The following is a 26,682-nucleotide window of genomic DNA, read 5'->3' on the forward strand; positions in this document are numbered from 1 at the left end:
ATGAATGTTACTTGCCACTTATCAGCTCAAGCCTGGTTGTTGTCCAGGTCTTTCTGCATTTCTACACGGACTGCTTCAGTATCTGAGGAGTCACGAATGGTGCTGAACATTGTGCAATCATCAGCGAACAGCCCCACTTCTGACCTTATGATTGAAGGAAGGTCATTGATGAAACAGCTGAAGATGGTTGGGCCTAGGACACTACCTACAGTGATGTCCTGGAGCTGAGATGATTGACCTCGAAAAACCACAATCATCTTCCTTTGCACTAGGTACAACTCCAACCAGCGGAGAGTTTTCCCTGATTCCCTTTGGCTTCAGTTTTGCTAGGGCTCCTTGAGGCCATACTTGGTTAAATGCTGCCTTGATGTCAACGACAGTCACTCTCACCTCACCTCTTGAATTCAGCTCTTTTGTCCATGTTTAAACCAAGGCTGTAATGAGGTCAGGAGCTGAGTGGCCCTGGCGGATCTGAAACTGAGTGTCACTGAGCAGGTTATTGTTAAGCAAGTGCCGCTTGATGGCACTGTTGATGACACCTTCCCTCACTTTACTGATGATTGAGAGTAGACTGATGGGGCGATAATTAGCCGGGTTGGATTTGTCCTGCTTTTTGTGTGCAGGACATACCTGGGCAATTTTCCACATTGCAGGGTAGATGCCAGTGTTGTAGGTATACTGGAACAGCTTGGCTAGGGGCGTGGAAAGTTCTGGAGCATAAGTCTTCAGTACTATTGCAGGTATACTGTCAGGGCCTATAGACTTTGCAGTATCCAGTGCCTTCAGTCGTTTCTTGATATCATGCGGAGTGAATCGAATTGGCTGAAGACTGGCATCTGTGATTCTGTGGACTTCAGGAGGGGGCCGAGATGGATCATCAACTCGGCACTTCTGGCTGAAGATTGAAGCAAATGCTTCAGCCTGATCTTTTGCACTGATGTGCTGGGCTCCCCCATCACTGAGGATGGGGATATTTGTGGAGCCCACTCCTCCAGTTAGTTGTTTAATTGTCCACCACCATTCATGGCTGGATGTGGCAGGAATGCAGAGCTTAGATCTTAGTTTAGAGATACAGCACTGAAACAGGCCCTTCGGCCGACCGAGTCTGTGCCGACCATCAACCACCCATTTATACTAATCCTGTCCCTAAAATTTCCCTACCACCTACCTATACTCGGGGCAATTTATAATGGCCAATTTACCTACCAACCTGCAAGTCTTTTGGCTTGTGGGAGGAAACCGGAGCACCCGGAGAAAAGCCACGCAGACACAGGGAGAACTTGCAAACTCCACACAGGCAGTACCCAGAATTGAACCTGAGTCGCTGGAGCTGTGAGGCTGCGGCGCTAACCACTGCGCCACTGTGCCGCCCCGTTATGGGATCATTTAGGTCTGTATATCGCATGCTGCTTACGCAGTTTGGCACGCAAGTAGTCCTGAGTTGTAGCTTCACCAGGTTGACCCCTCATTTTGCAGTATTAGTTTAGTTTAGTTTAGAGATACAGCACTGAAACAGGCCCTTCGGCCCACCGAGTCTGTGCCGACCATCAACCACCCATTTATACTAATCCTACACTAATCCCATATTCCTACCACATCCCCACCTGTCCCTATATATTCCCCTACCACCTACCTATACTAGGGGCAATTTATAATGGCCAATTAACCTATATTCCTGGTGCTGCTACTGGCATGCTCTCCTGCACTCTTCATTGAACCAGGTTGGTCTCCTGGCTTGATGGTAATGGTAGAGTGGGGGATATGCCGGACCATGAGGTTACAGATTGTGGTTGAGTACAATTCTGCTGCTGCTGATGGCCCACAGCACTTCATGGATGCCCAGTTTTGAGTTGCTAGATCTGTTCGAAGTCTATCCCATTTAGCACAGTGGTAGTGCCACTCAACATGATGGAAGGCATCCTCAATGTGAAGACAGGACTTTGTCTCCACAAGGAGTGTGTGGTGGTCACTCATAGAATCATAGAAAGTTTAAGGCAAAGAAAGAGGCCACTTGGCCCATTGTGTCTGTGCTGGCCGAAAAACTCCTACCAATACTGTCATGGACAGATGCATCTGCAGCAGGCAGATTGGTGAGGACAAGGTCAAGTATGTTTTTCCCTTACCACCTGCCCCAGACCCAGTCAAGCAGATATGTCCTTTAGGGCTTGGCCAGCTCGGTCAGTAGTGGTGCTACCGAGCCACTCTTGGCGATGTACATTGAAGTCCCCCATCCAGAGAACATTCTGCACCCTTGCTACCCTCAGTGTTTCCTCCAAGTGCTGTTCAACATGGAGGAGTACTGAGTCATCAGCTGAGGGAGGGCGGTAGTTGGTAATCCGCAGGAGTTTTCCTTACCCATGTTTGACCTGATGCCATGAGACGTCATGCGGTCCGGAGTCGATGTTGAGGACTCCCAGGGCAACTCCCTCCAGACCGTATAACACTGTGCCGCCACCTCTGCTGGGTCTGTCCTGCCGGCGGGACAGGACATACCCGGGGATAGTGATGACAGTGTCTGGGACACTTTCTGTAAGATATGATTCTGAGTATGACTATGTCAGGCTGTTGTTTGACTAGTCTGTGGGACAGCTCTCCCACCTTTGGCACAAGCCCCCAGATGTTAGTAAGGAGGACTTTGCAGAGTCGACAGGGCTGGGTTTGCCGTTGTCGTTTCCGGTGCCTCGGTTGATGCCGGGTGGTCCGTCCGGTTTAGTTCCTTACTGACTTCATAGCAGTTAGATACAATTGAATGGCTTGCTTGGCCATTTCAGAGGGCACTTAAGAGTCAACCACATTGCTGTGGGTCTGGAGTCACACGTAGGCCAGACCAGGTAAGGACGGCAGATTTCCTTCCCTAAAAGGACATTAGTGAACCAGATGGGTTTTTACAACAATCGACAATGGTTTCATGGCCATCATTAGACTAGCTTTTAATTCCAGCTTTATTAATTGAATTCAAATTCCACCTTCTGCTGTGGTGAGATTCGAACCCATGTCCAGGGAGCAATACTTTGCACTTGCTGCTGTTCAATATTCAGTGTATTTACACCAAATCTGTACTAATGCTTTGTCTTTCAACACACCATTAATATATTGTTTGCCTTTGCTCCGTGACCTTTTGGTCAGCTATGTGGCCTGGTCCAATCTGCACCTTCTCCTTTGTTATCTCTTGCCCCACCCCCACCTCACTTGCTTATAATCTGTGACTTTTCTAATATTTGTCAGTTCCGAAGAAGGGTCACTGACCCGAAACGTTAACTCTGCTTCTCTTTCCACAGATGCTGCCAGACCTGCTGAGTGATTCCAGCATTTCTTGCTTTTGTTTCAGATTTCCAGCATCCGCAGTATTTTGCTTTTATCCAGGGAGCAATACCCTGGATTTCTGGGTTACTAGCCCAGTGACAATACCACTACGCCACCACCTCCCCTGCAGAGTAATAATACTTGTATATCTACAACGCCTTTTTGAGGAAAATATGAACAATGCAGGGGAAGAGTAGAAAATTGGATTTATAGACTGACTGGAAGAGAGGAAACGAGAGTAGGAGTTAAGTTGGAAATAGGGTCTGTTCCAGCATCGTTTACATTCACTGTGTACAATGATTTGGATATAGTGCTTGACGGAATGGTGTTCAAATTTGCAGATGATACTAAAATAGGAGGCATACAAAATACACCTGAGGAGCAGAGGGAGCTGGTAGGGGATAATGATAAGATGGTGGATTGTGCTAAAAAGTGGTACAGTAGATGAAATTCAGTATCATTACATGTGAGGTGATGTGGGAAAGCAGAAAGACTTGGGGTTCAGGTTCATGAGACATTAAAAGCAGCATCTCAAGTGGATAAGGCCATAAAAAGTGAATGGAATACTGGAGTTAATGGAAAGAGGTATAAAATCTAAAAGTCGAGATCTAATGGTGCATCTATACAAAACCTTAGCAAGACCACAGTGGGAGTACCACATGCCATTTGGGCTCCACACTGTTGGAAAGATGTTGAGGCAATACAGAGGGTGCAGCAGAGATTCACTAGGATCCTGTCTGATATGAGGAAATCCAAAGATGAATAGGATTGAAAAACTGGACCCAATTTCATTCAAAGAGAGGACATTAAGAAGGGATTTGATAGAGGCGTTTAAATTTACAGAGAGGTGAGACAGAGAAACAGAATGCATCCAGTCTAGAACAAGGTGACAGATATAAGATTAAAGGTAAAAGATTTAGGCCAGAGAACAAGAGAGTTTTCTTTTTACGCAGAAGGTTGTGAAGCAGAGAGCATGTCAACATTTAACAATAAGTTAGATAGATGTTTGAAGGCAAGGAGGACAAACGGATATGGGTACAGGGCAAGCACGCGGACTTAGAACACTGCTTGTGTGGAGGACAGACAGCGTGACCTGGTTGGGCCGAGCGGATTGTCTGAGTGCAGTAACTTTAGTAAAAGTAACCGAAACACAAATAAAGTGTCACCTTTCTCTTGGGATTGAGGCAGCTCCTCATCAGTAGGTTCAGCAGGCAGCACCGTGACCTTAGTTCCTGTCTGTTGGATGAACTGTTGGAGATTCACTTGCCTTAACTCCTTGGTCAGCTGCTCCAGCTCCAGTTCTTTCTCCTGTTGGGACAGGTGAGATTTGTATAGTTTTGGAATATGCAGAAACAAACCAACCAACTGGGAGAATACTCTGCCTACCTTGATCCCCAGCTACTGGCATAACATACAAATTGCTTACTGGCAGCAATCAAATGGTTTTAGTTCCATATTTAAAATCTAAAGGAACACAATTAAATTAATATTTTTCAAATAGGAGGCTTTGCAAAGTGCCAATGAGGATTACATTTTGAATATGTATATAGTATAGGGTGCACACTTGCAGTCTGCAAACCTTACTTGCTGCTGTCGCTAATTTTGTGTCAACATTTACCATGTCAGCTTTCTCCCCCATGTAATTTTGTTACGTCAACGGCTCACGACGGTGTTATAAATTCTGGCCACTAGTCAGCGCTCTCTCTCAGTTCTGTTGTCCTCTATATATTAAAAACCTTATTCATCAAATTATTTAGGAAAGTGTGCAAGACATCCTAAAAACATTCATAATACTTATTGCATTTGTATTCAATATTTCCAAACAGGATTTCTGAGGCATACTGGGTGATTGAGTGAGTGAAGGTAACTGCACAAAAGGTCAGAATGAATAGAATCATAGAATGGTTACAGCACAGGAGGAGGCCATTCAGCCTGTCGTGTCTGTGCCGGCTCGCTGCAAGAGCAACTCACCTAGTCCCACTCCTCTGTCTATTCTCCATAGCCCTGCAATTCTCCTCAGATAAAAAAACAATTCCCTTTTAAAAGCCTTGATTGAATCTGCCTCCACCACACTCTCAGGCAGTGCACTCCAGATCCTAACCACTCGCTATGTGAAAAAGTTTTTCCTCGTGTCACCATTGCTTCTTTTGCCAATCACTTTAAATCAGTGTCTTCTGGGTCTCGATCATTCTGACAACGGGAACAGTTTTTCCCTATAAACTCTGTCCAGACCCCTCATGATTTTGAACACCTCTATCAAATCTCCTTTTAATCTTCTCTTCTCCAAGGTGAAAAGCCCCAGGGTCTCCAATCGATCCACGTAACTGAAGTTCCTCATCCCTGCAACCATTCTTGCAAATATTTTCTGCACCCTCTCTAATGCCTTCACATCCTTCCAAATAAGTGCGGTGCCCAGAATTGGACACAGTTGAGGCCGAACCAATGTTTTATACAGATTCATCGTAACTTCCTTGCTTTTGTACCCTATGTCCCTATTTATAAAGCCCAGGATCCCATATGCTTTATTAACTGCTTTCCCAACCTGCCCTTCTACCTTCAATGATTTGTGCACATATACCCCCAGGTCCCTCTGCTCCTGCACCCCCTTTAGAATTGTACCCTTTATTTGATGTTGCCTCTCCTTGTACTTCCTACCAAAATGAATCACTGCACACTTCTCTGCATTAAACTTCATCTGCCACTTGGCCGCCCATTCCACCAGCCTATGTCCTCTGGAGGTTTATCACTATCCTCACAGTTCACAATACTTTTGTGTCATATGCAAATTTTGAAATTGTGCCCTGCACACCCAAGTCTAGGCCATTAATATACATCAAGAAAAGCAGTGGTCCCAGTACTGACCCCTGGGGAACCCCCGCTATATAGCTTCCTCCAGTCTGAAAAACAACTGTTCACAACTACTTTGTTTCCTGTCACTCAGCCAACTTCATATCCATGCTGCTACTGTCCCTTTTATTCCATGAGCTTTGACTTTACTGTGCCTGTTATGTGGCACTTTGTCAAATATCTTTTGGAAGTCCATGTACACCACATCAACCACATTACCCTCATCAACCCTCTCTGCTCCTCATCAAAAATTCATTCAAGTTAAATACGATTTGCCTTTAACAAATCAGTGCTGGCTTTGCTTAATTAATCCAAATTTGTCCACGTGACTGTTAATTTTGTCCCAGATTATCGTTTCTAGAAGCTTTCCCACCACTGAGGTTAAACTGACTGGCCTGTCATTGCTGTGCTTATTCTTACACCCTTTTTTGAACAACAGTGTAACATTTGCAATTCTCCAGTTCTCTGGCACCACCCCTGTATCTAAGGAAGATTGGAAGATTGTGGCCAGTGCCTCCACAATTTCCACCCTTACTTCATAGAACATAGAAAAATACAGCACAGAACAGGCCCTTCGGCCCACGATGTTGTGCCGATCCTTTGTCCTCTGTCAAGGACAATTTAATCTATACCCCATATTTTCCTTTATCCATATACCTATCTAAAAGCCGTTTGAAAGTCCCTAAAGTTTCTGACTCAACAACTTCCCCAGGCAAGGCATTCCATGCCCCGACCACTCTCTGGGTAAAGAACCTTCCCCTGACATCCCCCTTATATCTCCCACCCTTCACCTTAAATTTATGACCCCTTGTAACGCTTTGCTCCACCCGGGGAAAAAGTTTCTGACTGTCTACCCTATCTATTCCCCTGATCATCTTATAAACCTCTATCATGTCACCCCTCATCCTTCTCCGTTCTAATGAGAAGAGGCCTAGAATGTTCAGCCTTTCCTCGTAAGACTTATTCTCCATTCCAGGCAACATCCTGGTAAATCTCCTCTGCACCCTCTCCAAGGCTTCCACATCCTTCCTAAAATGAGGCGACCAGAACTGCACACAGTACTCCAAATGAGGCCTTACCAAGGTCCTGTACAGCTGCATCATCACCTCACGGCTCTTAAATTCAATCCCTCTGCTAATGAACGCTAACACCCCATATGCCTTCTTCACAGCCCTATCCACTTGAGTTGCAACTTTCAACGATCTATGCACATAGACCCCAAGGTCTCTCTGCTCCTCCACATGCCCAAGAACCCTACCGTTAACCCAGTATTTTGCATTCGTGTTTGTCCTTCCAAAATGGACGACCTCACACTTTTCAGGGTTAAACTCCATCTGCCACTTTTCAGCCCAGCACTGCAACCTATCCAAGTCCCTTTGCAGACGACAATAGCCCTCCTCAGTATCCACAACTCCACCAACCTTTGTATCATCTGCAAATTTACTGACCCACCCTTCGACTTCCTCATCCAAGTCGTTAATAAAAATCACAAACAGGAGAGGACCCAGAACTGATCCCTGTGGCACGCCACTGGTAACTGGGCTCCAGGCTGAGTATTTACCATCTAAGACCACTCTCTGCCTTCTATCAGTTAGCCAATTCTTAATCCAACTGGCCACATTCCCCACTATCCCATGCCTCCTGACTTTCTCCATAAGTCTACCATGGGGGACCTTATCAAATGCCTTACTAAAATCCATGTACACCACATCCACTGGTTTACCCTCATCCACTTGCTTGGTCACCTGCTCAAAGAATTCAATCAGGCTTGTGAGGCAAGACCTACCCCTCACAAAACCGTGCTGACTGTCCCGAATCAAGCAGTGTCTTTCCAGATGCTCAGAAATCCTATCCCTCAGCACCTTTTCCATCAACTTGCCTACCACCGAAGTAAGACTAACTGGCCTGTAATTCCCAGGGTTGTTCCTATTTCCTTTCTTGAACAGGGGCACAACATTTGCCACCCTCCAATCACCTGGTACCACCCCCGTCAACAGAGAAGATGAAAAGATCATTGCCAGCGGCTCTGCAATTTCATCCCTTGCTTCCCATAACATCCTTGGATATACCCCGTCAGGCCCGGGAGACTTGTCTATCTTCAAGTTATTCAAAAACCCCAACACATCTTCCCTCCTAACGAGCACTTCCTCGAGCTTACCAGTCTGTTTCACACCGTCCTCTTCAGTAATACACCCCTTCTCATTCGTAAATACTGAAGAGAAGTACTCATTCAAAACCTCACTTATCTCTTCCGGCTCAACACACAGTCTCCCGCTATTGTCCTTGACCGGACCTACGGTCCCCCTAGTCATCCTCATATTTCTGACATACGCGTAAAAGGCCTTGGGGTTTTCTTTTATCCTACCCGCCAAGCATTTTTCATGCCCTCTCTTAGCTCTCCTAATCCCTTTCTTCAGATCCTTCCTGGCCATCTTGTATCCCTCCAGAGCTATGCCTGTGCCCTTTTTCCTCAACCGTATATACGCATCCTTCTTCTTCCTAACAAGACTCTCAACCTCTCTTGTCAACCACGGTTCCCTCACATGACCATCCCTTCCCTGTCTGACAGGGACATGCTTATCAATGGCCCCTACTATCTGCTCCTTGAAAAAGTTCCACATTTCGACCGTGCCCTTCCCTGCCAGCATATGCTCCCAACTTATGCTCCTCAGTTCCTGCCTGACAGCATCATATCTACCCTTCCCCCAATTGTAAACCTTGCCCTGTTGCACATACCTATCCCTCTCCATTACCACAGTGAATGCTACAGAATTGTGATCACTATCTCCAAAGTGCTCGCCCACCAACAGCTCTATCACTTGCCCTGGTTCATTACCTAGTACCAAATCCAATATTGCCTCCCCTCTGGTCGGGCAGTCTACATACTGAGTCAGAAAAGCTTCCTGGACATACTGCACAAACACTACCCCATCCAAACTATTCGATCTAAAGAGTTGCCAATCAATATTTGGGAAGTTGAAATCCCCCATAATTACTACCCTGTGACTTCTGCTCCTTTCCAAAATCTGTTTCCCAATCTGCTCTTCCACCTCCCTGCTGCTATTGGGGGGCCGATAGAAAACTCCCATCAAGGTGACTGCTCCTTTCCTGTTCCTGACCTCAACCCACAGTGCCTCAGTCGGCAGATCCTCCTCGAAAATTCTTTCAGCAGTTGTTACACTATTTCTAACTAACAATGCCACCCCCCCACCTCTTTTACCACCATTCCTAATCTTATGAAAACATCTATAACCAGGTACCTCCAAGAACCATTCCTCCCCCTCACCTATCCACGTTTCAGTGATGGCCACAACATCGTAGTCCCAAGTGCCCATCCACGCCTTCAATTCACTCACCTTATTCCTGATGCTTCTTGCGTTGAAGTATACGCACTTTAACCCTTCTCCGTGCCCATCTGTCCTCTGCGACAGTGCTACCTTCCCCAATACCTCACTACACTCTTTGTCTTTCTGAGTGGACCCACTGGTCCCTGGACTACAAGTCCGGTTCCCATCCCCCTCCCAAACTAGTTTAAACCCTCCCGAACAGTACTAGCAAACCTCCCTCCCAGGATATTGGTGCCCCTCTGGTTCAGATGCAGCCCGTCCTGTTTGAACAGGTCCCATCTTCCCCAGAATGCAGTCCAATTATCCAAGAACTGGAAGAACTTCCCTCAGTATCCTTGGATACATCGCATCTGGTCCTGGTGACTTATTAACTTTTAAGTACAGTCTATCTAGTGCCTCCTTTTTGTCAATTTTTATTCTATCCAGTGTCTCAACTACCTCCTCTTACACCATGTCTTGGGCAGCATCTTCTTCCTTGGTAAAGACAGATGCAAAATACTCATTTCATGTCACGTCAGGCCCCTGCCTCCATGTGTAAATCTCAATTTAACAGTACAAGTGGAATCCAGGAAATTCCCCAAACCTCGTGTATTCACTTTGTAATATGTTAAGATAGAAATTAAGTTACAAAGATGTAAATTATATTAAAGTGTGGTCTTGAACGGTTCTGGTAATGTTACAGACACTCGTTGCGCACTGATTTTTGATCAGGTCATTAGCTCCATTAAATAGTTTTACTGGATTTCAGAGATTGTATGACCAATGTACATAGTTTTACCAAGAGTATTTGGACTCCAACCTCACCAGATATCAAAATCTGACAGAATTTACAGCACAGAAACTGGCCATTCAGCTCAACTGGTCTATGCCAGTGTTTATGGTCAACTCGAGCATCCTCCCACCTTAGTTCATCTCACCCTAACACCCTTCCTTTCTCCCTCACTTATCTGGCTTCCTCTTAAGTGCATCTATGCTGTTCGCCTCAACCACTCCATATGGTGGCAAATTCTGCATTTTCATCATTCTCTGAGTAAAGAGGTTTCTCTTGAATTCCTTATTGGATTTATTAGTGACTATCTTCCATTTAGGGCACTAGTTCAGGTTGATATAAATGAAAGCCCCTAATTGTTTCTAGGTATTTTTTAATCTTTAAAATGGTGTAAAAATTTGGAAAAAGAACAATCTATTAATTCAAAATTGATTCTTTTGAATTATCTGCCAATTTGAATTACATTTTTTCACCTTTTCTTTACATTCCCATTTTATTTAAGTTGCCTAATTCAATTTTTTCATGCAAAAGGCAACTTTGACTAAATTACATCCAATCAATATTTGGCACATTAAAAGAAGTAACTAAAGTTTTAGTTTGATTCAAAAATAGATTGTAAAGACTAGTAATTCTTTTAACTTAGCAGGGCCATGATTATGGCAACCACTAAATGGCGTGCAGGAGCCTTGTGGTTCTGGTACTAGACGAGAAACCCAGAAGTCACAAGTTCAAATCCGACTGTGGCTTGACTATAGAAGATTTAGGGGGGATCCAACTGAAGTTTTTAAGATGATTAAAGGATATGTTTTGTGTGGGGGAGCCCAGAATAAGGAAGCAAAACCTTAAAATTAAGAGCTACGCTATTCAGGGGTGCTGTCAGGAACACTTCTTCAAACAAAGGGTGGTGACAATCTGGAACTCTCTCCCGCTAAAAGCTGTTGAGGCTGGGAATGGGGGGGGGGGGGGGTGGGGGGCGGTCAATAAAAATGTAATAACTGAGACTGATCGATTTTTTGTTAGGCAAGGGATCTGGAACGAAGGTGGGTAATTGGAGTTAAAATACAGATCAGCCATGATCTAACTGAATGGCAGAACAGGCTCGACTAACTGAATGGCCTCCCCCGTTCCTACATTTCCAAGTCTTGAAATCGATCTGGTAATTTGTGGGCTAGCACCGGACAGGATCAATGACCATTAAAGCTGCCAGATTGTTGTTAAAAACCCAAGTGGTTCACTAATATCCTTCAGAGAAGGAAACCTGCTGTCCTTTACTATTCCCACACTGTGAAGCTGGCTCTCAGTGACAGGTGAAGAAGTCACTCAGTTGTTAGTGGGAGGGGACAATAAATACACTGAGAACAGATATAAAAAAATTACACAGGACACTGTACTGTCTGCTGAGACACCTCTGGAGGGCAGACTGCACTACTGGTCCCTAATGCAGTCAAAATCTGTCTTGTTTCATATTTTCCCTCTTCCTTACCAGGTGGCGAGTGCTGACTGAACTTCGTTTATAAAAACAACATAGCCTGAGTTAAAATAAACAAACTTTTTAATTAAAATGAAGATGTCTAATGAGGTTTCTATTCTGGCCTACAAGTATTCTCTGAGAACCTAAGTACTCAAATTCCAGACACGTTCTTTAAATGCAACACCAATACTTGCCAACTATTTTTGCGAGTGCAGATTGTAGGATAATCAGTTCAGTTACCTGAAGCTTTTTATTGGCTTGTCCTAAAGTCCTTTCCACAGCTCTCAGGCTGTTCTGCAGTCTTGTACTATGTTGGCACTTGAGCTCGATATCGTTTTTGATTTTGATAAGATTCCCTGTAACTTCTGCCTCATTGACTTGAGCTCCTCGTAACTCCTGCTGAAGCTTCTCAGCTTCGATGCCGTTCTCTATCTTCTGAATTTTCCACATATAGTCCTTTAACTTCTCCTCACATTCCATGATCCTCAGTTTTACCTCCTCGAGCTGCTCCATAAGCTGCTTTTCATTTTCCTGCTCGATCTGCCACTCATTCTCCCAAAATTCTTCTTCCTCAATCTCAATTTCATTCTTTTTGATTCTTTGTCCCAACCTCAGAATTTCTTCTTCGAATCTGAAGTTTGCCTTCCCCTCCCAGTATTTCATTTCCACCTTGTTAGATTCCAGTTGCCTCTCCAGAGTGTGAAGCTTCTCTTTTTGCAGAAGAACCAGTTTCTTCAACTCTTCGACTGTGCTTCTGGAGTTGAGAACTTGGTGCTTGATATCTGATTCCTTACCTTTTCCAAAAATGTCAATGAACCCTTTAGGGCCTCCTGTGAAAGTCAAGGATTTTCTTTTCGGTTCTTTCCTTTTTAATGATCTGTCATTTTGGGGCCTCAGTTTAGCCAGTGGCGGAAGGCTCTGTCTATATAAAGTTCTTTCTGGCACACGACCAACACTGTCCGAAGTGGGTCGCTCGCTCAGTGAAGGGCCTGTACGACGTAGTATTAACTGCACGTCACTGGCATACTGACCCCATTTATTCAGGGCAACGAGCGGATTCTCGTGGGGTGCTAGATGCCGCTCAGTTTCCCTCCATTTTTCGATAAGTGTGTAGCGACCAGTTCTTCCTATTAAAAAAAAGGATTGGAAAATAAGAGTCTAAAATATAATCAAATTGTTCCAGGTTATTTTAAACTTTTAGAAAATGCCGCTGATACTAGTGTGGCTTTGCTTACACTGATAAGAGGGAGCTCTTGCGCACTTTCCCATGAGAGTTTTCAGTAGCTCTTAGATCAGCTCATACTTCACCTCATATGTGTCAGCTGTGGCACTCTCGCCTCGGAGTCAGAAGGTTGTGGGTTCAAGACCCACCCCAGAGACTTGAGCACAAAATTTAGGCTGACACTTCAGTGCAGTACCAAAGGTGTGCTGCACTGTTAGAGGTGCCATCTTTTAGATGAGTCATTAAACCAATGTCTTGTCTGCTCTCTCAGGTGAATGTAAAAGATTATAAAAGCAAAATACTGCGGATGCTGGAAATCTGAAATAAAAACAAGAAATGCTGGAACCACTCAGCAGGTCTGGCAGCATCTGTGGAAAGAGAAGCAAAGTTAACGTTTCGGGTCAGTGACCCTTCTTCGGAATGTAAAAGATTCCTTGGCACTATTTCAGAGAAGAGCCAGGAGTTCTCTGCACTGTCCTGGGCAATATTTATTCCTCAACCAACATCGGTACAACAGATTATTTGTTTGCTCATCTTACTGCTCTTTGTGGGACCTTGCTGTGCACAATTTGCCAGGTTTTCTATATTACAATAATGACTACACTTTAAAAAGTAATTGGCTGTAAAGCATTTTGAAATGACCCGAGGTTGTGAAAGGCACTTGCTTCCGGTGTGTTTTGTTGAATGATTTTCTTTGGTCCACTGACTGGAGATCTGGATTTGTATATTTTTTTGGAAGAAATTTAAAAAGATATTTTAAAAAGGGTTAACTGCTGGCAGCTTAAGATGATCACCAAGTCTGCTACTCTGTAACTTGCATTGCAAAGGACTGTGAGGAGGGTGACAAAATGTCTGATTGGTCCCCAGCAAGAACCAAGACCCAGGAAGTTTAAAGGAACTACCTGTTCCTTTTCAGCAAGCAGAGAAATACTGTTCACTGCTATGTTTGAATCACTGAGTGACTGTCATGAGACCAGCCCCTCCCCATCTGTGATTTTAAACTGGTGTTTTTCTCTGCAGCAGAAAAAGTAGTAACTGGACTCTGACATGAGCAGATCCTAAGTGGGGGTCCCTCTCTCTCTCTCCCCATTCCAACTTGAAAGTTTTCAAATCCTGCTTGTTGACTGACCACCTTTGCATACCCCAGCTACAATCAGAAACCCCGTCGGAGGACATAATCCGCATTGCTATCTCCGAGAGACTCATCGAATCAGTCGTCTAACTCCTCAAACTAAAAGCCTCAGGACCATTGAATTCATAGAAGTCAGCCAAATCACCGAACTTCACAGACTGTATATCTTATTTTTATGGACTCTAACTCAACCAATCCACCTTTCCCCACTCTGTAACCTATTTGTGTATGTGTGTGTAAACCTGTAGTGTGTGTGTGCGAGTGAAAGTTGGCGTGTTGTTTATTATTAGTTCAGTTTAGGTACAATAAAGTTAACCTCTCTCTGTTAACTCAAGAAAATGTGTCCGATTGGTTCTTGTTATGATCATAGCAAGTAAGTAATCAAACATCTACTGAATTGGCCAGCACATGCACTTTAAAAAAGAATTAAACCTGCAATGGTCAAACAAGGAGAGGGAAAAGAGGGAAGCCCTTCAACCCCTCCTCACTTGACCGTAATACACTGTATAATGCAGGTCTTTCTTTCAAATTACTTTTTCAACAGACAACCGATGAAACCTCAATTTATTCAAAAGTAAAAATCAGTAAATTTTAAAATTGAGGTTGCAGTAGGTTACATAATTACACAGCATGTTGATTTACTTAGAAGCCTAAGGAAGGAGATTAGCGTAAGGTCTTACAATTCAAAGCCTCCCATCCAAATTAAAATTTTAAGCTGGTTAATGTTGGCACAATACATCAGTTCTCCTTTATGAACCAGAATTAACAAGCATGTACTAACATGCTACGATCTAAACCCTGGTCTTATGCTGTGTGTTCAATGAAAGGGAACATTATTCTCTAAGTAACTCGATTTACTGGCCATTGTCTTCACTTTACAAACATAAGCAAATGTCAGCTGATAGGAAATATTGATTTGTGAATTTGTCAGGCACAAATTGATTACCAGTGGATTCAAAGCAGTAGAGGGATCTTTGGTGCATAGGAAAACAGAGATATTGGGGTACTGTCAGTCACAGAATGATATTGGGATACTCTGTCAGGATTGTGTGTTAAAGTCATAGGCTAGAATTTTATGGGGGCTTTGGGGATGGGCTTGGAGGCAGGAAGGCTGGCAAATGGCATGGGAAGGCATCAGATGGCGTGTCTGATGCTTTCCTGCCACCATGCCATTTTGCCAGGGGTGGGAAAGGCAGCATACAACCTGCCTGCCTGGAGCACAATTGAGCCACTGTGGCTCACTTCCTGCCTCCGCTGGCATTTTACGTCCTCTTTTGAGCACTCTTTTCACCCTTGAAGGGCCCTCCCCGTGACAATGGTCACCCTCGTGGCAACGGCACCTCCTGCCCTCACCGAGCACACCCCGGCTACACCCCACCTTAACAGGGTCTGCCTGGCTGGCCCTGGTACCCCCAGACCCCACTTACCTGGTTGTGAGGGCGCATGTCAATTGATGCACTCTCATCCTCCAGGTGTAGCCCCAGCAATGGCCACCCCTCCCGGTGGTGCTGCTGAGGCTGCTGAAGTGTGAGCCCTCTGGTTGGGCCAGCAGATCTTGGGAGAGGGCTGCCAAAGACAGCAGGCCCAGTGGCAGCCACTTAACTGGCTGCCACCTGTAAAATGGGGGACGCATGCCGGGTCCAGAAAACCCCGGCTATAGGGTCATTATGGCACAGAACAAGGAGACCATTCAGCCCATTGAATCCTTGCTGGCTCTCTGTAGAGCAATCCATTCAGTCCCATTCCCTTGCTCTATCGCCGTAGCCCTGCAAGTTTATTTCCCTGAAGTGCCCATCCAATTTCCTTTTGAAATCATTGATCATCTCCACTTCCACCACCCTCGCGGGCAGCAAGTTCCAGGTCATTACCACCCGCTGCGTAAAAAAGTTCTTCCTCACATTCCCCCTGCATCTCTTGCCCAAAACCTTAAATCTGTGTCTCCTAGTCCTTGTACAATAAGTTAATGGGAACAGCTTTTGTCGACCTTATCCAAACCTGTCATAATCTTGTACACCTCTATCAAATCTCCCCTTAATCTCCTTTGGCTCAAAGAAGAACAACCCCAGCTTCTCCATTATTCAGTAATATAAATATTCTCTATTGGTCTAGTGCTCTTTGTTGGGACAAAGCCATCTCCTCCCCATATTGCTCATAGAAATTTGAATGGTACGCTGCTTTATTTGAATAAGTCTGTTATGTAATGCACAATGTGTTGTTAGGCTGCTAAAAAGAGTAGAGGGGGGCGACTGTGTCCATTAATGCCAGAAACTAACTAACCGTTAAATAAAAGCAAAATACTGCAGATGCTGGAAATCTGAAATAAAAACAAGAAATGCTGGAAACACTCAGCAGGTCCTGCAGCATCTGTAGAGAGAGAAGCTGAGTTAATGTTACAGGTCAGTGACCCTTCATCAGTTATTTCTAATATAACTGTGAAGTAATCATTTTCTAATTTATAACTTTATAACAGCAACTACACGTCCAAAGCACTTCATTGGCTGTAAAACAGTCTGAGGTGTTCTGAGGTCGTGAAAGGAGCTATATAAATGCAAACTCTTTCTTTTTCAAGTTTAATTGTTTAATGAGGGCATGATGCAGGATGAGGTCAAATAGAATCTAATCACCTATTCATGCTGCAACTCAGAATCCAGAATAAAACGCTAGGATTTCTTTCCCATTCTATTTAAGTCACCAACTGTGGGAATTTTGAACCTTTTCTATTCCATTGGTAAGGAAACCTCTCAGTACATTCCAAATAACTGGCTTTCTATCTCGCCTTTCTTTATAGAAAAGTAGGCTTAGAATATATTTGCACCAAGTCCCGTTCACCCATCACCCCTGTGTTCGCTGACCACGGTCCAGCAAAACCTCATTTAGAAAATTCTCATCCTCATGTTTAAATTTAAATTTGCCCTTCCCTATCTCTGGAATCTCTTCCAGTCCCACAACCCTCCACGATATCTGCATTCCTCTAATTCTGTCCTCTTGAGCATCCCTGATTTCCTTTGCTCCACCATTGGCGGCCGTGCCTTTAGCTGCCTAGGCCCCTAAGCTCTGGAATTCCCTCCCTAAACCTCTCCACCTCTCTCTCCCTTTAAAACCTGTGTCTTTAAACAAGTTTTTAGACATCTGTCATAATAACTCCTTATGTGGCACTGAGTCAAATTCTGTCTGATTACATTCCTATTCCTTGGGACAGTTTCCTATATTAAAGGTAATATAGAATTGCAAATTGTTGTTGTGTGACATGAAATACAGGATCTACACACGCACGCATAACTTTATTACCACTGCTGGGTCAAAATCCTGCAGCTCCCTCCCTAACTGCACTGTGGGTATACCTAAAACGCAAGGACTGCAGTGGTTCAAGAAGGCAGCTCACCACTACCTTCTCAAGGATAACTAGGGATGGGCAATAAATGCAGGCCTTGCTAGCGGTGCCTACCTCCCAAGAATGAATAATTTTGTTTTAAAGTGTTATTCACCTTTGGAATGTTTTTCTATGTTTAAGATGCTATATTAATTAATTGAAGATGTTGTTGTTGATCTCCAGTAGCTTTGCTCACAGGAACTTGGAGGACAATGTTTTATAAAGGAGTGGATCAGCTCTGGCACTTCTCAGGGTGAGTGAGATTGATGGGAGGATTCACTATGTAGTGTGTCAGATGTGTTGCTCTGATGGTAACCCTTTCCCATCTGAATCAGGTGGCCATGGATACAATTCTCAGTCCAGAAAGTCGAACATAAAACCTAGGCTGACACTCCAGTGCAATACTGAGGGAGTGCAGTACTGTCGGAAGGGCCGTCTTTCGGATAAGATATTACGACCATGACCCTGTCTGTCCCCTCAGTGGACGTAAAAGTTCCCAATGCATTATTTCTAAAAAGGGCAGGGGAAGGGTTCACTCTGTCCTGGCCAACATTTACTCCTCAACAGACTATCTGGTTGTTATCTCATTGTTACTTGTGGTATCTTGCTGTGTGTAAATGGCTGCTTCATTTCCTGCGTTACAACAGTTACTACACCTCAAAATAACTTCAATGGCAATAATGTGTTTTGGGATGTCCTGAGTTTGTGAAACACACTAAATAAACACAAGTCTTTTTTTCCTGTTATAATACATCAGAGCCACTGATTTACAATAGATGCTGAGACAATCAAATGGCGTTTTTATAAGAGATTATTCCGGAAGCATTGTCGCTTTTTCTTTTCAGCTGGAACTCAGTAAACAACATTCATGTTTTTGTGGAAACTGTAAATCAGTGACCTTGATTATTATTTCATGTTGCTTTGCTTATGTATTCAGTTTTATCCCGACCTCTCTTTCAAACTGAACACGGGATTACGTTCTGAAGGAGGACCTGCAATGGTGTTCACAGTGGGTCAGCAGAGAATCACTGCCCTTCCCTCAACCCCTAAAATGCCCCACTGACTTCAGACTCCTGCCACACCGTACCTCCAAACCCTTCTCCAAACAAGAATGGGCAATGTGACCGGTGAATGATTGTCAGGTTAACTGTCACGCAGGTCAGAATGGACAACAAGGGACCAGTGGTAGAGGAGACTAGCAATGTTTTTTCTTTAGCTGATTGACGTGTAGGAGAATGGAGACCAACAGCCTTCGTGATGCCTCAGCTCCCTCCTCTTTGCACCCAACCCTCTCAAAGCCTTGCGTCCTCCCCTTCCCCTTCCTACCTGACCAGTCTGGCGCCTTCTACTCAACAGGCTCACAGCTTTTTACGTTTAAAAGAGTTTGCTATGTGTTGGCTACATTCTCTTCTACCTCCCCCATCAGAGGCAAGTAAAGTCAAATATTGGCAGATGGACACTGGAGTTCTGGGGCCTCAGAGCAGGTGGGTGGTCCTGTGGATTAAAAAAGCCATAGAGAGGCTGTGAAACTCTGCTACGGCTGGGGACAAAAGCTCATGTGGGGTAAGCACTAGTGTTCTTTTCTAGAAAGCCCGGCAGTGAAGGATAGAACTGGAGCCAATCTCTGTACACATTTATAAGCATTTGTTTACAGAGATAAACATTATGCACCTCCTAACCCAACAACCACAGTTTCCGTCTGTGTCTATTTATTGAGGCACAAATGAAACCCCAGTTAATGCCCACCACCTGCATAAAATTAATATACAATTAACATCTAGGAGGATGTCCTGGGCGGAGGGGGCTTGGTCCAGGAGTGTCAATATTGGGAGGGTCTCAGGGTTCAGGAGGAGTAGAGAGGGACAAGGAAGTATGGGGGTGGAGAAGTGGGAGGGGGAAAAGGTCTGGCTGTTTTGGTGGAGGGTGGAGGAGAATGGCAAGGAAGTGACAAACACTGATTGATGGTTGGACTGAGGACATGTAGCCCAAGTTCTCCCAGCTGCTTCAGGTCTGTCAGGCTCCTCTCTGCCTGCCATTTCTGGCCAACACCTTGCTTCATTATATTAATGGCAGCTCTCTCCCGAATGAGAAGGTTGTGAGTCGAGGCCCACTCCAGAGATTTTTTTTTTTTTATTTGAGCACAAAATCCAGGACGACATTCCAGTGCAGTACTGAGGGAGTGCTGAGGCACCGAGGCAGTGCCAGAGGTGCCGTCTTTCGGATGACATTAAACGGAGGACCCGCCCTCTCAGATAGATGTAAAAGATCCCATGGTGCTATTTTGAAGAAGAGCAGGGGAATTCTCCCTGGTGTCCTGGCCAATATTTATCCCTCAACCGACATCACTAAAACAGATTATCCCATCATTATCACATTGCTATTTGTGGGAGTTTGCTGTTTGCAAATTGGCTAACGTGTTTCCTACATTATAACACTGACTACACTTCAAAGGTTCGCCATTAGATGTAAAGCACTTTGGGGCCTCCAGAAGTCATGAAAGGCTCCATATTAACACGTCTTTCTTGCTTCCCCCACCCCCCAACAGCTGTCAGCATCCCCCAAGCAGTCAGTAGCTTGGCCTATTTTGCTTAGTTTACAGGTCTGCTCTAACACCTTTACTGACTACAGTGGTGGCCACACAATGGAAAGGATCAGTGGGGCGGCAGCTCAGATGACCAAAAGAATCAGCAGCAGCAGCGGCAATGGAATCAGATGAGGCCTGATTGGAACCAGCGGCAGATCTGACAGGGAGGTCAGAGGTGATGCTGGGGAGGAGGGAGAGACATTGAGAATGTCTGGGGAGGAGGGGAAGGTGACAGTGAGTGTTTGGAATTCACCACAGACGCAGTCATCTAGTGAACTGGTGCTGAGGGGACCACCTTGCGACAGAAAATTAAAACTGGAGAGAAAAGATCTAAATAATATGATCAGTAACCATGTATAAAATAAGCAAATGGAGAGAAACAAAAAATACATAAATACAACCACTGACAATGAGGGCAGGCTCAATGCCCATCAGGTCCATGACAGACATAAGATATATCATTATAAATATTATATCTAGGCAATCATTCTGAGACAGTACACTTGAAGCACATGAACACACAGCATGCCTCCACAGTAATGCCAGAGGACCAGCACAGTGCATTACTGAACAGTACAGCTGAGCTCAGCTTCTCAACTCCGTTGAGTTCCTGATCATGGCCAGGTCACACGTAGCTGCTGTGAAACAAAGGTCAGGTTCTTTCCCACAGCTGGAAAGAAAATCTCCCACCCACACAACTAAACAAGGGATTAATAGCATCTTACCTATGGCTTGAGCAAGGGCAATGACGACCTCTTGGCAGGTTGTAACTTCTGTGACACCACACACAATGCGCTGGACTCCATCCACCCATACCTTCAGCTCCATCATATACCATCAGCTCATCCTCAATGCCTAGGAAATGTGGATGTGGCAGACTGGCAGTCACCAACTGTAACACATGATAAAACAATTATTAGGCACGAATGTTATTTACTGTATTGATTAACGACCAGAACTCCAATTACAAGAAGATGTCAACTGTTTGTACATTAAGGACTTTCTTGATTTCTGAAGTGATAAACGATACTAATGTAAAATTATTGGAAGTTATTGATCTTTTGACTCTACATTGCTGTGTTAGTGTGTGAAAAATTTTACAGCTCAAGTAAACCTCCAATTGAAACAACTGCTAAAGATGAAGAAGAACAATTACCACACAGAGCTCCCCTGTCTTCTTTGAAGAGTGCAATGACAGTAATGGGGCGGCACAGTAGCGCAGTGGTTAGCACCGCAGCCTCACAGCTCCAGTGACCCGGGTTCAATTCCGGGTACTGCCTGTGTGGAGTTTACAAGTTCTCCCTGTGTCTGCGTGGGTTTCCTCCGGGTGCTCCAGTTTCCTCCCACATGCCAAAGACTTGCGGGTTAATAGGTAAATTGGCCATTGTAAACTGCCCCTAGTGTAGGTAGGTGGTAGGAGAATTGAGGGAAGGTGGGAATGGGAGAGGGAAATGGGATTAACGTAGGATTAGTATAAATGGGTGGTTGATGGTTGGCGCAGACTCGGTGGGCCGAAGGGCCTGTTTCTCTCTATGACATCTTTTATGTCCACCTGAGAGGGCAGACGGGGCTGCTGTTTAATATCCCAATGAAATACAGCAGCTTCAACAGTGCAGCATTCCCTCAGTGCTGCACTAGAATATCAGCCTGGATTATGCGCTCAAATCTCTTGAGTGGGGCTTGAAACCATGAACTTCTGACTCAAGAGGGGAGAGTGCTACCACTGGGCCAAGCTGACACAGCTCTCTGGCCCATTAGTACCAGGGTAGTCTGGGATCTGGACACTTAATTAAGAGGGAACACGAACGCTGTACTGATCAAAAGAACAGGAGTACAAATCAGGGATGTAGGGACCTTGGCGCCCAGTGGTGTTTCTGCACAAATCCCTGGAGTATGTATCTTCCCACTTCATCCTCATCTTAGCCAGACAAGAATAGAAAACTCTTTTTGCAGCTCATGGAAAAACAATTACTGGTCTTAAAGGGCACACCTCACTGCTGGCCGTATAGTTAGATTCGCCGCCTGACAATAGGTGCCAGCTGCTGCCAACTGCTCAGGTATTAATGTACTTTTCGGGGGTTCTTCAGTCACTCAATCCAAGACTGCCGGCAGAATCTTAAATCTGATGTACATTTTAAAACTAGTACTTGACAGCACCAACCAACCAACAGTTGGGCTAGAAAATAAATATTCGGGCACAAAGTAAAATCGTAGACGTTATTTATATTAATGAGTGAGCAAAAATGTGATTAACTAAAAAGCACATCACCACTGCACCCGCTAGTGTATTCCACCATGCCTGCTAGTGTATTCCACCGTGCCTGCTAGGAGATACCCACTGCACCCGCTGGCGTACTACAAAACAGCATTGAACAAAAAAATTGCAATTATGCATCACAAAACTCTGCACAACAAATAAAAAAGTCACCAAGCATTACCAGTGATTTATTGCATTTTTTTAAATTAGAAAAGGGTGGCCAGTGTAAAAATGCTGAAGTTTAAATTCCATTCCGTGGAATGCCAAGAACTCAATAGATTCAGGTTAAAACAAATCGGTAGCACATCCTGAACAATAGGGCAGTGGTCAGCACAAATTAACAGGGAGCCATCAAGGCAATTTTAACTGTCACTAGCAACTTAATAACAGGCCCCATCCATCAACATGGCTCAAGGTCTCAATCCCAGGACAAACTACTGCTAAACTGACAAGTTAATTTTAGGGTGAATCCTTACGTAATGGTACTAATTAACTGGGGACAATGCTGAAGGATGCAGAAGTTGTAATATAGTTGAAGCAACTTAAATTTTATGTGGAATCATCCTGTCAGCAATTCCAGCCTAATAAAACAAGCTACATCAATTGTGACTGGAGAGAAAGTTCTAACTTCAAGCAAGCTGTCAAGGAGCAACATCATTGCGGAAACATGCACCTTCATTTAAGTGACAGATCGGAACTCACTTCCTTCTGAGAATGTCTCAGATACTTGAAGTACAATGGGGGAGAGAAAACCAGAGAGATAGCCATGGAAACTATGGAAAACTGGAAATGCACTAGTTTTACCGAGGGCTGGATTTTAGCTTTTAAAAAACCCCACTGCATGTTTCCTTAAACTCATTCAGCACATCTGCAATCAAAAGTATTGTTCCAGCACAGCTAACAGTTTTAAACGGCACCATAAATCTCTGGGCCTTGACCGTTACTTACCGTTATCTTCTTCTTCTTCTTTGGCCTCCTTGTCTCGAGAGACAATGGGTAAGCGCCTAGAGGTGGTCAGTGGTGTCAGTCGCTGTGAGGCAACTATGGAGTGACCTCTCCATGGCGCATGCCTGGGCGAATGTATGGAGGTTGAGAGTTGCCCAAGCGTCAAAACCCCCCTCTCGGCCTTTCTGGTGGGGTCCAAAGGAGTGCAGAGCACGACGTTTGGCACCGGTATGGCTGCAGGAACTGCCGGAAACATGCCAAAGGTGACACATGACCGCCTACTCTAAATGTCCTGTTATTACTTCCTTAATAATGGATTCTAACAATTTCCCAACGACAGATGTTAAACTAACTGGTCTATAGTTTCCTACTTTCTGCCTCCCTCCCTTTTTGAATAAGGGCATTACATTAGCTTTTTTCCAATCCACTGGAACCTTCCCCGTATCCAGAGAATTTTGGAATATTATAACCAATGGATCCACTAGCTCTACTGCCACTTCCTTTCAGACCCTAGGATGTAGACTATCAGGCCCTGGGTTATCTACACAGAACAATTCAATGTCTTCCCACTTAAAGGCGCTTTCAAACCTTACGTCGTATGCACTTGTGTAAATGACTTTAGGTTGTGGAAGGGCACCTAGAAAACTAGTAAATTTTACAACAGCAGCTGCATGATAAAAACTGCACACTCCTGCCAGTGAGTGTGGCGGAGATGATGGACTCTGCACTGGAGGAGATTGGCCCTTTTATCTCAATCCCATCACTTGCCTGAGGTTATATTATCCCTCATGTGTGAGCACCATGTGCCTCAGTAACTTTTCTGCTGCAGAAAACTAAACAAACTGTACAATAACCCAGCGTCAGTCACTCAATATGTTAAGCACTGTCCAAACACCAAAGGGAAATAGTTCAGCGGACCCCACCCCACCCATTCCCCCCTCCCCCCCCCCCCACCACCACCACCCACCCACAACATAGAGCTTGAGCCAGTCCAAATATTAATGAAATTTGAGATATTGGATCCATCATCTGCAGATCCAGATGCTAAAATACAGCAAGAATGCAGAAAGGAGAAAAAACAGTAACAAGAGTCTACAGACAAGGCAAAGCTCTGGAGAGAAGATATCTCACTGTTGACAGCAAGTTATGCTCACAAGAGTACTTTGTATTGGGCTGGAAGAGAAAATGATCGGAGGGGAGGGGAAAGGATGAGGGGGAAATTTAAAACAATATCCCCTTATTGTTGGGTTCTTCAAACCACAAAGTGGTTTAGAAAAGGCTGCATTTCAGCCGAAAGGGTAAAATAAAACAGAATTGAATGTATTGTAATGTATGTTTGTAGCATGATCATACCCAATGTCTAAATATGGGAGGAGGGATAAGTGAGCTTTTCAAGCTTCAGTATCCACATGGTCAGCAGACACTCTATCATTGGCACTAAGGACTGGAAAATTGCTACTAAATTACCTGCTAATGCACACAACATGTGCGTCTGACTTTTTTTGGCTCTTGAACCTTCAAAACAATAGCAGATACTTATTGTCAAAGTTTAAAACCTCCACAATGATCGTCCCGACCAGCATATTTTCAAAACAAGAAATGAAGTCTTGATTCAGTTTAAACAAAATCTCAGTATAAATCTGTCTACTTTTGACAAGCTGATCAGACCAAGCTAAATGAAAGAGTGGTTGCTGAATTTTCCACCAGCTCGATCCACTGTCTGGACCTCAATTCAACAAATAAAGAAACAGTTTTACTTTATTTTACTCTTTTAAAAAAAAAATCATCCTAGATTATCAGGCAGTGACTGGAATTAACAGTTTACAGCGTTACCAAGATTCCTTACCTACCGGGAATGCAGTGCTTCCTTCCAACACCAGCTCCAACTGACTGGCAGTAAAGAGGCTACGGGATAACCGTGGGTAATTCAGCTTTCTGTAGTTAAACATTCCATTGTCTGTACTCCCTGTGCTGGCTGCTGCTGCAGCTAAGCTCAGTCTCCATATCCCTTAGGGCGATATGTCCTTCACACTGCTCTGCACTGAACTAAACTCAAACATCAGGAGGAAAAAAATTTTCTCATGTGGTCAATGAAAACTACAAAAAAAAACTACCTTGTAAGGCTTAGCAGGGGCAAGCCCAGCAGCTGCATCACTCTGCAACTCCCTCCCTCCCCCTCTTTACCATCGGAATTTTAAAAGAAAACAGTAAAGTGCATGTTAGAAACGTAACTTCAAATTACAGAAATAGAGGGCCAGGTTATTTAACGACCTCTTGCTGGGCTGTACAGTGGAAAGGAAGAGCTGACATCAGCTAGTTTATGGAAACTGATCCTATTTGCATGTTAATGGTGTTAGAACTGAAGTTCGATGGCTTCAGCTAAGCTCCAAACCAAATAAAGTTTGTTTCCTGCACTTCAATAAATATGACAACTTTTAGGGTCCTTTTGTTTTGTCTTGGAGTTTCCAGCGAATTCTAGTTCTGACACCAGTAACATGCAAAAAGTTTTTTTCCCCAATTTCCTTTTCAGTTTCCTGCACTTTAAGACCTTAAAAGTTGCCATTTTTATTCAAGAAAATGTTCAGTTTCTTTTGAAGGGGTGGGAGGGTTGCGTGTGGGAAAGGAACTAAACAATGCACAAAAGACTTTCTGATCCAAGAGTAAGACTGACCAGTTCCTGACATGTAAATGTTTACGCATCAAGACAGTACTATACATCTTAAAAGGGGCCCTCACAGGGAATATTCAGGGAGGGCTCAGCCCTGAGAACAGCCTGCTCCCAAAACTCATTTGAATTGTTGCCATGTTGCCAAGTCTTGCACCAAAGCAGTCAAATCTTAGCAAATAAAATCAACTTTTGTTTTTTTTTTAAAAACAAAAACAGGAATATTTTAAATGTTCTTTCATGTAAAGTGGCAGTCCACAACTAGACACCATACAATCCCCACCCTCATTTACTGTACAAACCCCTACATGCAGCAAGACCTGGACAACATCCAGGCTTGGGCTGATAAGTGGCAAGTAACATTTGCGTCACTCAAGTGCCAGGCAATGACCATCTCCAACAAGAGAGAATCTAACCAACTCCTCTCGACATTCACCGACATCACCATCTCTAAATCCCCCACTATCAACATCCTAGGAGTTACCATTGACCAGAAACTGAACTGGGCCAGCCACATAAATGCCGTGGCTACAAGAGCAGGTCAGAGGCTGGGAATTCTGCGGCGAGTAACTCACCTCCTGACTCCCCAAAGCCTGTCCACCATCTATAAGGCACAAGTCAGGAGTGTGATGGAATACTCTCCACTTGCCTGGATGAGTGCAGCTCCAATAACACTCAAGAAGCTCGATACCATCCAGGACAGAGAAGCCTGTTTGATTGGCATCCCATCCAGCACCTTCAACATTCACTCCCTTCACAACCAAAACTAT

The 26,682-nt window shown here is 44.3% G+C and overlaps 1 protein-coding gene across 8 annotated transcripts in view; it reads right to left on the bottom strand.

Moving 5' to 3' along the window:
- Nucleotides 1–26,682, bottom strand: part of rassf8b (Ras association domain family member 8b) — a 114,067-nt gene that overhangs the window by 5,450 nt on the left and 81,935 nt on the right. For 5 of the 8 annotated variants that reach the window (XM_068058845.1, XM_068058838.1, XM_068058839.1 and 2 more), the window contains 3 exons: nucleotides 20,771–20,937; nucleotides 11,978–12,864; nucleotides 4,470–4,611 (listed from right to left, as the gene is read on the bottom strand). In XM_068058845.1, the coding sequence (XP_067914946.1) occupies nucleotides 4,470–4,611; nucleotides 11,978–12,864; nucleotides 20,771–20,876 (1,135 nt within the window). In that variant the 5' untranslated portion in view covers nucleotides 20,877–20,937. Of the gene's footprint in view, nucleotides 1–4,469; nucleotides 4,612–11,977; nucleotides 12,865–20,770; nucleotides 20,938–23,250; nucleotides 23,514–25,093; nucleotides 25,425–26,682 lie in introns of those variants that run through there. The other 3 variants (XM_068058840.1, XM_068058841.1, XM_068058842.1) reach the window with 3 other exon arrangements.

The sequence above is a fragment of the Heterodontus francisci genome, chromosome 27 (assembly GCF_036365525.1).
Source record: "Heterodontus francisci isolate sHetFra1 chromosome 27, sHetFra1.hap1, whole genome shotgun sequence".
Classification (NCBI taxonomy): Eukaryota; Metazoa; Chordata; class Chondrichthyes; order Heterodontiformes; family Heterodontidae; genus Heterodontus; species Heterodontus francisci.